We start from the raw sequence: 13453 nt of genomic DNA, 5'->3' as shown, positions 1-13453 counted from the left end.
TCTGTGTCTGCTTTCTCTGCCTGATGCATTGGGGTGTTTTTTTTTCCTTACCTGTACCAGTGCTAACTTGATTTTGCTTGCTTTGGGATGAGCAAATTTAAAACATGTGTTTTCCAGGTGCTGCTCATCTCTGAGTAACCTTTGGTGCATTTCATCAAATAGCCTACTCGCATCACTGTAGATCTCTTAACAGATAATCAATCCCATGGTCATTAAATGGTGCAAGAGTAATTAGACATGCGGAGAAGATAATTCATATTATCTGTGGATAGGTATAATTCTGTTCTTTGCCTGTTTTTGTGCCACTCTTGTGAGCAGATTAGCACTTCAACTTCCTTCAATAGATGTTTGTTTCATACCTGACATAATGAAAAAGCGATTTGATGTAATATATGGGCTTTTTCTTCCTTTATAGGCATTTCTCTGAGTGCCCTTCCCATGTATTTGAGTGAAATATCTCCTAAGGAAATCCGTGGTTCATTGGGTCAGGTCACAGCAATTTTCATCTGTATTGGTGTTTTCACTGGTCAAGTTTTGGGGCTGCCAGAAATATTTGGGCAAGTGAGTATTTAACAGATGTTTTCTGTGAAAGGACACAAGCATGCTTAAAGTGTTACATTTTCATATTTTGACTGAGTTCCTTACAAAAGTGCAAACCAGAAACATTGGGGTTTTGTTTTGAAACAGTTTGAAAAGTGGTTTCTTCTGTGTCTTTTAAAAGCATGTGTGTGTGACTGAGTTTGGTAGATGTGGGATGCAGTTTTAACAGCTTGAGCAGCTTCTGTGTGTGTATATACGCAGATGTCATGTGTGTACCCTTCTTGATATACATTTATTTTTGCTGGTTTATGGTTTCTTTGGGCATTGTGAAAGTGCTTAAGAGTTTTTTGTGGTTTTCATTTGCAATTTTTCAATGTGAGACAGAACTGGAAAAGGCTTGGTTAGAGTTCGTGTGAGGACCTGAATAGGAAAACTCTTGCTCAATGATTGTAGTGTTCCTTGTAATGCCTCTTCCTTTTAGACTAAGAAGTGGAAGAGCAGAGTTAATATGTACCTTTATGGAAGGAGATTATCTGTTCTGATACAAGAGGTTGTCTTGCTTTTGTAAACTGAGATTAACTTGTTGGCCACTTGATGTCGTCATTACTCTGAATAAAGGAAGTCAAGGTTTATTCGGGATGGCATTTAGAAATGCTTTTCATCCGGAGATGAATCTTCAAGGCAGTGTGGAGGAAATGTCTGCAGCAGTCCTCTCACAATGAAACCTGGAATAAGAATCTCTTCTGACAGCCAGCAAAAGTAGTAAACTGTTGAAAAGTGAGGAGAGCTTGTCCTCCTGGGTCCATCCAAATTCAACTCCTTGTAAATACACGATACCATCCTTTCTGACACTTTTTATTTTTGTCTGACTGGCTCTCCTATACTGCCCCTTTATCCTTGGGCTCACTTACCCTGTTCAGCTCTCCTGAGGGCAAATGGTTTGATTAAATGTATCCTTTATTGAAGGGCAGATTACTTACTTCCACCCCCCGCCAAAGCAACGGATTTTAGGAAAAAGCTTCAAATGCCTTTCACTGACCTTAATTGCGTGGCTTCTACAGATGTCTCTTCTCTTGCTTTGAAAGCTAGTCTGTTACAAACAAGTGTATTAAATGTCAAGAGGCTCATGCAATTTTCAGAATTTATGTCAGGCCTTATGTAGTAGGGATTTTTGTTTTGTTAGGGGTTTGGTTTGGGTTTTGTTTTGGTTTGGTTTGTTTTTTTTCAAACATGCATACACTAAAGGTGAGGTGTCATGCAGTTTCTTTTTCCCCTGTTAGGTCTTTGGGATATTTTGAATAGGAAGTACTTATTCCTTGGTTTCAGCTCATTCTTGTTCTTTTTATTTCTCTTCTCCCCTTCCCTTCCTCCTGACTGTTGTCTCTACCAAATTACTGAGGTTGCATTTGTCCTTCTACAACCTGCTGTAGTATGCAGTTAATTAATACTACACCAATAAAGATAGCTATTACTTTACGTAAGAAGAAATACACTTTATCTGTAGAATTAGTTCTTTTCAAGATGGGAAACATCAGCATGTAAAAGGAGCAAAGTTTTGGCTGGTGTGAACTAGCGTATTTCCAGCAAAATCATTGGAACCAGCTTGAATTTTCCATTTGGGTATGCGGGTGTTTTTTCCTTTTAATACGTTAATAAAATTTAGCACTGAGGGGAAACCTCAGGCTGTTTGAAAGATGATTTCTAGTGCAGTTTTAGCCTTCTCTGAAGGTTTTGTCAAAATTTCTGTTGTTTTCAGTCAAGCCAGGATTTTCTTCCCTAGCTTCATGTGGTTCCCACTGAAGTCAGTGGGCAGTTTGCACCAGGAACAGCAATCATTGCCACAGGACATTCCTACAGAGGGTATGTGTGATAAGTTCACTTCTATTGAAGCTGAGAGGTGGCAAACATGGTGTCCTTTAGTCCTTGCAACACTTTCTCTCCTCCCCAGCAAACACCTTGCTCCAATTTCTGTCACTTTGATTTGATCAAGTTCAAAAGGAGGTTCAGGATGTTTGCAGGCTATTTTCTAGTTGTCACCTTCTTTCTGATTGATGTCATGACTTCTGTTCACTAATGATGTAAAAGCTTCTTAGCAATTCATTCTCGTATTATTTGATTTTTTTCCCCTCCCTTTTCTTCTGTTGGAGAAGTCTTTGTTGCATTTGAAGTGAGGCCAGTATTCCAGGTCCACAGCCACCATATTTTGGAGACAGCTATGCATTCATGGTGTATTATTGATTTCAGCTATAATTGGGAAGCAAACTTGTTTTTCTCAGAAGCCTGAGGTTATTTGCGTTATACTTAAGCCACTCTGTAATAAGCCAACCTGTGGCAGTGGTATAATTCTGCCTTTGTAAAATTCATGAACTGTTTAAAGCAATTAGACAGGTAAGTTGTGATCAGTAAGAGCTTTTTGCCAGTGGTCACTCTTCTGCACAACTACTTGCACTAGCATGTGGAGAAGCACCTTTGTCAAGTTTGTCTAACAATGTTCAGCATTTTAATGATCGTGTAAAACCTCTCAGGAGTATTTTTTGTTGCTCTGTGGTTGGTTGGTTGTTTCTATCAGAGTTTGTTGTAGATAGTACTAATTACGAATACTTGTTTTCTGTCATAGTTTTGTAACAATTTTCTCCTAAGCTCTGTCATGTAACTATTACTTGTAACCTTAGCAAGTATCTAAGACTATATTAACCATGGTAGCTAAGCAATGATGGTTTTGAAGAAAGGAAGGGCAAAGACCAAGCTGGAACAGGAATGGACATGGGGAGGGCTGCAGGTATGGCTGAGATCCTGTCTTGTAAGAGGAGGGGACAGCAACATTGCTTGTGTGGCCAGGTAAATAGAGGGAATTGAGAGGAATGGACTGCACCATGTTAACACAAGGAAGAACTGCATAAGGAATAAATAGCTTAATCTCAAGGACAATATGACTACAAGAATAACTTGTTATAAATGCTCTGTGAGTAATTGTGTGCTGAAATTAAGCAGAGTGATGTTTGGAACAGACTCCTGGCTGAAGTAGCTTGAGCAGAAAAATTTAACTCTTACATTGGAGCTTGATGCATTTGTCTGGATTATATGAGGTTATTGCCTTCAGTGGTTGTGTAGAAGTCTCTCCACAGAAAAGGAGAGTGTTTACATCAGCTGTGGGACATAGCCTTACAAGCATTTATTAACAACCTAACTGATAACTTCTTCCCATACTGAATGCAAGAGTGTTCTTTTAAATGCAGAACTGTCATAAAAATAGCTCAAAGCACTGTTACTTGAGGCAATACAGAAAGTCCTTACTGATTTTTGTATCAAGTAAGTTAAGGAGACCCAATTTTAGCAATTTTTTATTTATGAAGACCAGCCCAGGTGAAGCAGGAGGTGTATAGGCAGCCCCAGGTTTGGTGCTGGGGGGCGATGGTCAGCTTTGACTGTGCTACTGTCTTAAGGCTGGTTGGCCGTTTCCTATTCCTTCAGTCTTCCCAAGCTTTCTGCTGGAAGTGCTGAGGGTTGACAGTCTTCTGATTTCTTTCTAATACTTTTCTCATGCCAGTTCTGTCAGCTTACTATTCTTCTGGTCAACTGTTATTGATCCCTTAATATCTTCTCCTTTCCCTTCCCTGCACCCCCCACCCCCTGCCCGCCCCCTACTGCGGTGTGCTTTGTTTCTCCTCCCCTATCACTTGTGATCTTTCCATTTCAGGTTAGACTTCATCTCCTTTAGTAAAACAAGCTCTTCAATCTCTTTCTCACTCTATGTGCCTTTCTTTATAGTCATTCTGATTTTAAATTTGAACCCAGGAGAACAGGGTTATACAAATAACCCAGATGAAATGATACTTCTAAAAACAGAACTATATGAAATACTTACTTCCTGGTTTTCCTGGAAGTGTTTTGGCTGAAGTATTACAGAAATGCATTTACTTTCTTTTTGTGTGTCATGCCACATTGACACGAACTTGTCAAAACTAGTATATCCAGTTTTAGAATGATAGCACAAAAGAGCAGATGCAGAAATAATATAATAATCTAATAATGATTGTACAACTTAAATACAGGCATTCCTTTGGATTCTGAGTATATAGACTTTTATTCTGTTTGTGTCCAAAGGTACTAATTTTAGTGTTGAGTCTGAAGAAGGTGTTCTGTTAGCATGCATTGCTTACTAAGAGTGATTACCTGAAGGAGAAAAGCTGCAGTGGTGACAATGGTCCTCTGCTGCGGTGGTTTGATACTCTTACTTTCTTTCCTCTGTCTTAATTCCCTCCCATCCAACAAGTCCCAGCAGTGCTTTTTATTCAATATTCTAATTTTGTAGGACATAACCTACAGGAAACTGCATCTACTATGTCTCTGTTGAGGTTTGGGAAATTACACAATGGCAAAGCTGGCTGGTGATCAGACTACACAGCACGACTTTACATGCTTGTGACCTGCTTCTCTCCACTACCCTGACTGCTGACAGCAGTGTGCTTGTTTTCATGTGCTAGCATCTTGGTTTAGTCTTCTGTAAGCCAGGGCCCTTAAATTCTTCAGGAAGTCATGGCAACTCTAGATTACAATTTGGTGCTGGCCCACAAGTGTGCAATCACATTATCTGCTGTAATGTGGGCACTGAATTATTGCTACTGACTACAAGATTATGTAATTTGAGACATTTTTGGTTGTATAGCACATGCAGCTGAGTGTAATTGAATAATATGGGGTACAGAGGGAGCAGCAGTGGTCAGAGATAGGAAGTGGTTCTTCAGGAGAAAAGGCTCCTGTATTTGTATCCTTACAAACATGCTGCTTTGGGGAGCCTATTATAGTATATAATTTGCTAGTTCTTACTAAGATCTTAAGAGCAAAAATTAGTGTAGGAGAGAGGAAAAGTAAATTAGGAATTTAGCTCATCGGTTCTGGTCCCCAATTATTTTTTCTTTGAACAGGAGTTGCCTACATTTGGAGCAAGAGCTTGAGGATGTGGTTTCAAGTACTCCTGTAAATGCTCTAATATTGAGACAGACTTGCAAAAGGTGACTCCAGGTTACCCTGGTCCCTGCCGTTCCTCTGGACTGCCAAGTTTGTATGGTGTTTCTCATAAGCACAGAAGCAAAGCTTCTTTATATTCTTGAAATGAAATGCAAGCCTCTGAATTAAGGACTAGAGCCTTCCCAGAAGAGTGTTTTAAAACCTCTGCTAAGGATTCCAGAGACATGTTGGTGCTTGTCAATTGCTGCTCAAATCTACAAGGGGATGGTATCTGCTAAGAACAGCTCAGAAAAACGCCCATACAAAGAAAGGAACCTCCAAATATGATCAGGGCAGAGGGGAAAGAAACAAAACCAGAAAATAGAACAAGAAAACATTTCAGCTCTTATTCAGGTAATCACTGACTGCAGCAGGTGTTTGTATGCCTTTTGGAGCCTGGATTGATTCTGTTATCTGGATGGAAATCCGCCTGCACTTCCTGCAGGCTTGGTGCTAGACACACCAGTTAAGAATTGCTTGAGGTAGTGATTTTGAAGATGGCAATCCTTTTTAAAATATTCTCTGGGTTCCTCTCATCCAGCAATGGGAAATTTCTTTCATCTTTTCACAGTAACACGTAAGGCACAGAGTTTCTTACTGCTGAAGCAATTTCTGTATCATTTGTTGAGGCATTTGCACTTAATTACAAGCTGTGAGTTGCTGATCGAGGGCATGGAGGTCACCTCACCCAATATGCAGCCAAGGGAAGCTGCTGTGCAGCCACCAGGCTAGAGATACATAGCCTTGGTGGTGCTGACAAGAAACGCTGCCAGGACCCTCTGAGTTGTTGCATATTCATAGTTCAGTAGTCCCCGTGGGAAGATAAGGTCTACTTTGTTACACCAGCCCTGTTGGTGGGATGTAGTGAGTGTTGATATATCTGTAATGGAGACATTAAATGAGGTGTTCTGTTTATATCTTTTTTGGACCAGCTGAGATTATGTATTTACTGAAGATTATAAATCAACTTTTTATTGGTTCCCCTAGACAGACACAAAGGTATTTATTCATCCCTTTTCTGTACAGAACTCATTAAGTAATACATCTGAAGACAGCTGTGAGTCTTTGTATTTGCCAGTGAGTTTCAGTCCATGAAAGTTGTGCTGTGAGACCTCAATTCCCAAAGTTTTAGGACCAACACATGGCTGATTTGCCATATGTAATAGTCAAATGTTGCGGTTTTGCATTTGGGAAGGAGAACATCCTGCATGAGAGGCTTTCTCTGAATGCGAAAGTGGAAGCATAGTTATAGAAGAAAGAAAACAGTGGATACATATATATTTATTTATTTTTAGACATTGTTGAACAACAGACTTAATGACAAAGCATCTAATGTTTGGATAAAAGTTTGTCATCAGTGAGGACCACATTCTCATAGACAGCTGAAACAGTGCCCACCTAGCTTTTGAGAAGATAAGATTTCTATGTAGCAGTACTCTGTTTAATTAGTTAGTTGGCAAAGCAGTAGACAAACTTTCATGGTAAAGGAAGACTTTGAAATACCATGGAAGTTGAGAGCAGTTGCATATAATTTGTCAGACTGTTCTCCTGATCCTCTGAAACATAGTTAACACATATAACTGAAACTGAAGCATCTGTAAATGTTGTCTATGTATTTAAGGTTTGACTTTTTGCTGCTTTGTCAGACTTACAGAGGTGGACTTTTTCACTTATAGTTGACCTAATAACAGGCAGTGTCTCTGATCCTCATCTTGCCCTGCATTAATGGGACTCTGCTTCAGATGTTTATAAGCAAGTAAACATTTTAGATTTGCCTGTCTTAGTGCTTGAGTATCTGATAATATTTATATGTGTGTTATTAAGCAATAAATCTAAATTTATTTGACCTGTGACTTCCTTCCCAGTGTGCTTCACGCACTGGGGAGACAGTACCATTTAAACTTTTTTGAAGGTTCTAGATGATTAACATTTCAGTTTTAATTTCCATTGTCCTTTATAAAATCACTCATTATTGCAAATTCATGTCCTAATATGTAAATTCGTCCTTTACAAATCTGATATTAATGCTGTGGAAAATCAGTCAAGCATCATAAGGTAGTAGTATCATATTGAGTAGTAGGGTGTATTTTCTAGCCTTTTGTTTCTTCATTTGCTTTTGAAACCACTGGAAAAAAAAGAAGAATCAGGACATATATTCCTGATCAGTGTTTTGAGGGATTTCTTAACTTAAAGTAAATATCAAATCATGAGATTTTTTTTAAAAAAAGTTTAAAACAGATCTGTTGCCATTTAAAAAGTGTCAAGATTAAACATGCAATTGTTTCAGTTGTTTTTAAAACAACAGATGTGCTTTGGGGTTCTTTTAAATATTTTTCTTAACCTTAATATATCTTAGTCTAACCTTTATAACGTCAGTTTGTCAAAATATGATCACACAGAAAAGGAATTGCTTCTAATGTAATTTCTAGATGCCGTGAGGAATTTTGCTTCACCTCCTGCTGCAGCCTCAGGAGGATGCAGGTCTCTGGAGTTGTGTGTTGCATCTGCCAGCCCCACAGGGACATCTGAGGTACCCTAGGGCATCAAAATGATACTGTATGCTCATGTTTGAGGAACTGAATTTTACCCTCTTCAATTAGTTTATTTTAATATTTTATATTTTATTATTTATAGAAGTTAACCTGAGTCTAAATGCATAGCTGAAAGGAAGTTTTATCAGAAATTATAACTCCAACATACCTCTAATACTTCTTTCTAAAGAAGCTCAAGTATATATGCTGGCTGCTGATCGTAATCAGAATTTGAAAGCTTGCCGTTTCCCATTGCTTTTCTCAGAAATTTTTGCTTTTCTCAGAAATGAATAAGCAGTGAAAACAAATTATGCCGTTTAAGTGTGCAGTAAGAAGCTAGTTACTCCAATAAACGGTTGGACCAAAGCGCCTCCTGGGAACTTGTAACAGACACTTTAATTCTCCTTCTCAATGTGTACAACATGATCTAACATGCAATTTAATGAACAAATCATGGGATTTGGACACCAAGCACTTTCAAGGCTGTTTTAAGTCCTGATCCAAAGGTGGTTTTCTCAGTAACAAAAACCTGCTGCTGACTTCTTTAAGTTTTAGATTAGGGTCGTACAGCCTTAAGTCTGGTAACATTTTGTGCTGTTTAATACCTGGGGAGATATCCAGACTTGAGTAATCTTGTTGTCAGACCTGTATCTGTAGTAATGATGTATAAAAATAAATACACATGTGGGTGTAAGAACAGAGGTGAAATACGCATGCTATCTGGGTTGCCTCTGTTTTAAACGAGAAAGTAAGCAATCCATAACACTGTTATTAAAACACATTTTGACAGAAGTGGGTTACAGAAATGGTCGTGCAAAAAGAAAATTGTATCCAGCAGGGATGCAGCTGTGAGACGGGGAGGTAAGTGCACTCTGCGGCCAGAGGAGGTTGTAGGGCAGTGTCTGGATGGGCACAGGGAAGGTGAGAGGAAGGTAGTTGCCCTGCGCATGAAGCCTGAGATAAGAAAGTACTCGTTTCTCAGCTGCCTTATGATCGTCACCACTGTGCCATACCCTTGACTCAAGGAAGAAAAGACAGTTCTAATGCTAAGGAATTAGTTCCATCTCAATGCTTTTTCAGTCCTTGGCCCGAGGCTGGTGAGGTTCTCTGTCACCTTTAGGTGTGTTTTATGTGGCACAGTAACAGTTTAACAGAGAAATGCTGGACTTGTGCAGTCTTCCCGACTTTGCACACCCACATAAGTCTACGCAGTCTGTTATGAGTAGGGATGTGATTTTTTTGTATGGCAAATGGAATATTTCTGTGAGACTGACAGATGTGACACAAAAAAACCCAGAGACCTGCATCTTTCTGGGGTTGCTGTGGGAAGTGAGGCAAGATGCTTCATGGCATCTGGAAATTATACTAGATGTAGTTCTTTTTGTCTGTGTGTGTGCATGATTATATGTTCCTGCTTTTTATAGGAACATGAAAAAGAAGAGCCTGCCAAATCACTAGTTCCTGGACATTTTGAGTATCTTGCATTGGATGCAAGAGGGCTTTGTCTCTGCTCCCCACTTATAAAATGAGTAAAATATGTCATTTGAAATGAGAAAGGTATTATACAATAAAATCACTGCTGTTTGTAAAGTGTTTAGCACTGTAGTAAACCCATCATAACCACCACCACCGCCACAGCCCCCAAGGAATTAATTCCAGAATTAATATTTAAGTACTATTTAATAGTGACTGGTAAATAGATCTGCTCACTGAGACATCACAGGTCGTCCTGTGCACTGAACAAGAAAAAGAGAGAGTATTTATGTGTATAAGTTCTGCTGCACATTTCAAGCAGTAAAGCTAAACAAGCCCTTGGTAGCTCTGTGAGGCAGCGTGGCTGTTACGCTGGGGTGCGAGGTGGGGCTGGAGTTCATGGGGCAGTACCATGTGCTACCCTGTGTGCAGGGTGCTGCCTAGGAGGAGGTGTCTGGGGCTTGTGTTTGGGGTGCAGTAGTTTCCCTGTGGCTCTAGAATGGACAGGAGGCAGGGATGTGGGAAGTGTGCCCTGGGGCAGTTGGGATCAAGGATGCTCAGCTAGACGTGAGGGTCTCCACAGCACAGAAGACCAAACTTAGGGTAACAAACAAGAAGCCTGACTGTGCTGTAGTGGTTGATACTTGCATGGGATGCATGTCCAAATTATGCTTTTGAAATAAATAAATAAAATTATTTAGAGAGAGAGAAAGAGCAGAGCTTTTGGCAGTTGTGTATGTCTGTACTCAATCTTTTTGATCCCGTCATACATGTTATACTGAGATACTTAATTGCCCTCACTAGATCTTTCAAAAACTGAGTGCCCACATACAGGGCAGTACAGCATTTCTTCCCATCTCTGTTGTATGACCCCGTCAATGACTCAGTTCTCCCTTTTAAATTTTTTATATCAATGTGTATATTAGCCTTTTCTGTGTTGTGTATTCAAATTCTATTAAATTCTTCCTAATTAGTGAAAATATTACATGTAACTGATGCTTAAATAGGTAATATATGAACCAGTAGTTCAGCTGTCAGCAGTGCCTGTAAACATTTCCCCATATAAGTTTCTTTTCCATCTTTTAATTGTTATAGTAAGTTCCATTTTCTGCATTGTAGCTGATGGTTCTCTGACATGGTAACATTCACTTTACTGTATTTTGGTATAGCTTAATCTCATCTCATTTGCAGTTGATAAATCCATGTCACGCTTTATCCACCCCACCTCCCCCCTTGTATTTCTGCAGTTTTGCTCTTTATTATATCAACCTTTGAATGAGTCTGTGGTTGTCAAAATTGCTCTACTATTTAACTGCCTTTTGTAAATACATCAAAACTGTGTTTTTTATGCTCCAGCCTAAGCAAATATCCATAATGTGACAGTTCAAAATTAAAATTTTACTGTCTTGACATGTTATTTGTACTGATTCCAAGCAGGTGATGAATCAAGTCCCCTGTAATTAAAATATTTAATGGTTTTTTAAGTTTTTCCTGAGATAAAATGGGATGTGATTGTTTTCAATTCTCTCAGCAGTGCCTGTGTGCTTCTCCTTACTGATGACAGCTGAGATGAAGTGTTAACGTGTCTTCTAAATCACACCTACACTGTCTTTTGCCTTTACCTTATTATTGTTTCTGAGCATTGTCCCAGCTTATATCCTGGTCTGTTCCTTCTTAAAGACATTAGGGAACCCTCCTCCCCCCTGCTTCTTTTACTTCTTTTTATAGGGTCTAGTTCAGCTTGATTTTCAGCAATTTTTTATGGATCTTTTAAACTCATTTTAGCCCTTTTCTGTAGAGTGATGAAGAATTTGAACGTGGATAATGTAAATTAAGAAAAAGGCAAGTAGAACACATGTTCTGTAGTGTTAAACAGGTGTCACCTGAAAACTTTTGATATGAATGGAGAAGTTTCCATTGACTTCAGTGGCTTACTGATCACTCATACCAGCAATGGCAAGTGGGAACATATTTATGACTGTTTACCTTAGGGTTTTAAAAGTCAGCATAATAAAAAGTAAATCAGAAATCTTTCACAGGAAATGAAGGAAGCTCAGTGTCTTGTGGAAGTAGAGGGCTTTTTATTAGACTGTCAGGATTTCTTATTTATTGTGAAGGGTAAGTTCGGAGGTGCAGTCTTGTTCATAGCTTTTTCCAAAAAAACACTTTCAGAAGAGTTATTTGAGAGAAATGGACCAACTGAAAAAACATACACTATGGGAGACTTTAAATGGCATATAAGCATATTCCAAGTAAGTCTCCATAAGTAGGCAGTGTTCATAATAACAATATACAGAGGATACTTTTTTTTCCGTAAGAAGTGTCCTTGACATTATGGAAAGAAACTATATATCATATATAAAGAAAATATGATGTGCTGATGAAAAGTAAGTTTTTAATCTAGAAGTATTGTAAGAAATTATCATGCTGTATATATTTTTTTATATGGTACATAGCAAGTGTGTTTCATAGAACCATAGAATTGTTTGGATTGGAAGGGACCGTAAAGATCACCTATTTCCAACCCCCCTGCCACGGGCAGAGACACCTTCCACTAGACCAGGTTGCTCAAAGCCCCATCCAGCCTGGCCTTGAACACTGCCAGGGATGGGGCATCCACAGCTGCTCTGGGCAACCTGCTCCAGTGCCTCACTACGCTCAATATGTTTATATTATAGGAAATTACTCCAGGCAGGCACAGACTGAAACTGATGAGTTATACTGCCTGTTTTCTTAGGTTATTCTTCACAAACAGATGCTTACTTTGATTATGTCATTATTAACTGTTCTTAAAGTCTTAATCTTAGTTCAGTTTTCTGGTTCTTGAAGTAAGATTTAGGCTCATCTGTTTATAAACAGACTGTTAACCGCTCTTGATTCTCCTGTATTAGGTAAAGTTCTCCACTCAACTGCATTAAAAAAAAATAATTGGGAATGAAGAAACAGGATCTTGAATTCTTCATGGTAATGGAGGCTTTTAGGAAGACTAATAATCTCAAGCTTTAGATTGTTCGAAAAAATCCCTTTCTCAAGTTGTTTTCCCATCCAGGAGATATTTAAAAAGAAAAGATCTCTATCACTTAAAGGGCAAGTGAAAAGTTTGATTAGGAGATAGCCCACATATTCTGCCTGGGACTTGTTCAGTTATCTCAGGCCCAGGTTCAGGTTTGGGGCTTGGATTATGCCCTGTACCATGTGGTACATGGTATTTTAGACATTGCTGAAGTAGGAGTATATAACATAAAAACTATCAACAGAAAACAGTTTGGGGGCTTTTGACCTTTGATTTGACTGTGAAAAAATAATATTGAAATAAAATTTATCCAGCTCTGTTTAGGGAGATACGGGTTCTGAATAAATAGATTCATTCTGATGAAGGGACAGGATCCAAACCCCCAGTGCCTCTTGGAGCTCAGTCAGCAAGGATGCAGTGCAATCTGCCTTTGATCTAGCCAAGCTTTTGAAAATGTGCTAGACATGATTCCTGAACAGTAGGCCAACTGAAGTCTCAGCAGGCTTTTCAATTAAGAACCAAGTCTGAGATTAGAAAACATTGAATTTAATAGATGAATGCTGAACTTGGAGAAAAGGAGTATAACATTTCATCTTGGCATTCAGTTGGAACAGAAGGTATCTTAAGAACAGGTTGAGGGCCATTTTGCAGGAGAAAATAATACTGCTGGCACCTTTCTCCTTCAGCTACTTTAAAGTATTCTGTCTGGAGAGTAAGCCCAGAGCCAGATGAGCTCTCTACTACCTTTCCCAGCCTTTTCCTGAAAGAGCTTTGCTCAGGTCGCTCTCTGTAGCTGGTTTTAAATAATGAATGCATTTGAGGATGTTAACAACTTTGTTTCAGTTGCTTTCAAAGAAAATTATCAAAGTCAAGTTGTATCTGAAATCTG

At 39.0% G+C, this 13453-nt stretch overlaps 1 protein-coding gene across 2 annotated transcripts in view; it reads left to right on the top strand.

Annotated features, from left to right (window-relative positions):
- SLC2A9 (solute carrier family 2 member 9) overlaps positions 1-13453 on the top strand; it is a 105547-nt gene that overhangs the window by 23192 nt on the left and 68902 nt on the right. For both annotated transcript variants that reach the window (XM_027794767.2, XM_055796710.1), the window contains one exon: positions 416-561. In XM_027794767.2, coding sequence (XP_027650568.1) covers positions 416-561 — 146 coding nt within the window. The remainder of the gene's footprint in view (positions 1-415; positions 562-13453) is intronic.

Source organism: Falco peregrinus, chromosome 2 (genome assembly GCF_023634155.1).
Source record: "Falco peregrinus isolate bFalPer1 chromosome 2, bFalPer1.pri, whole genome shotgun sequence".
In the NCBI taxonomy this organism is placed as follows: domain Eukaryota; kingdom Metazoa; phylum Chordata; class Aves; order Falconiformes; family Falconidae; genus Falco; species Falco peregrinus.
This window is presented reverse-complemented; position numbering and strand designations above follow the sequence as displayed.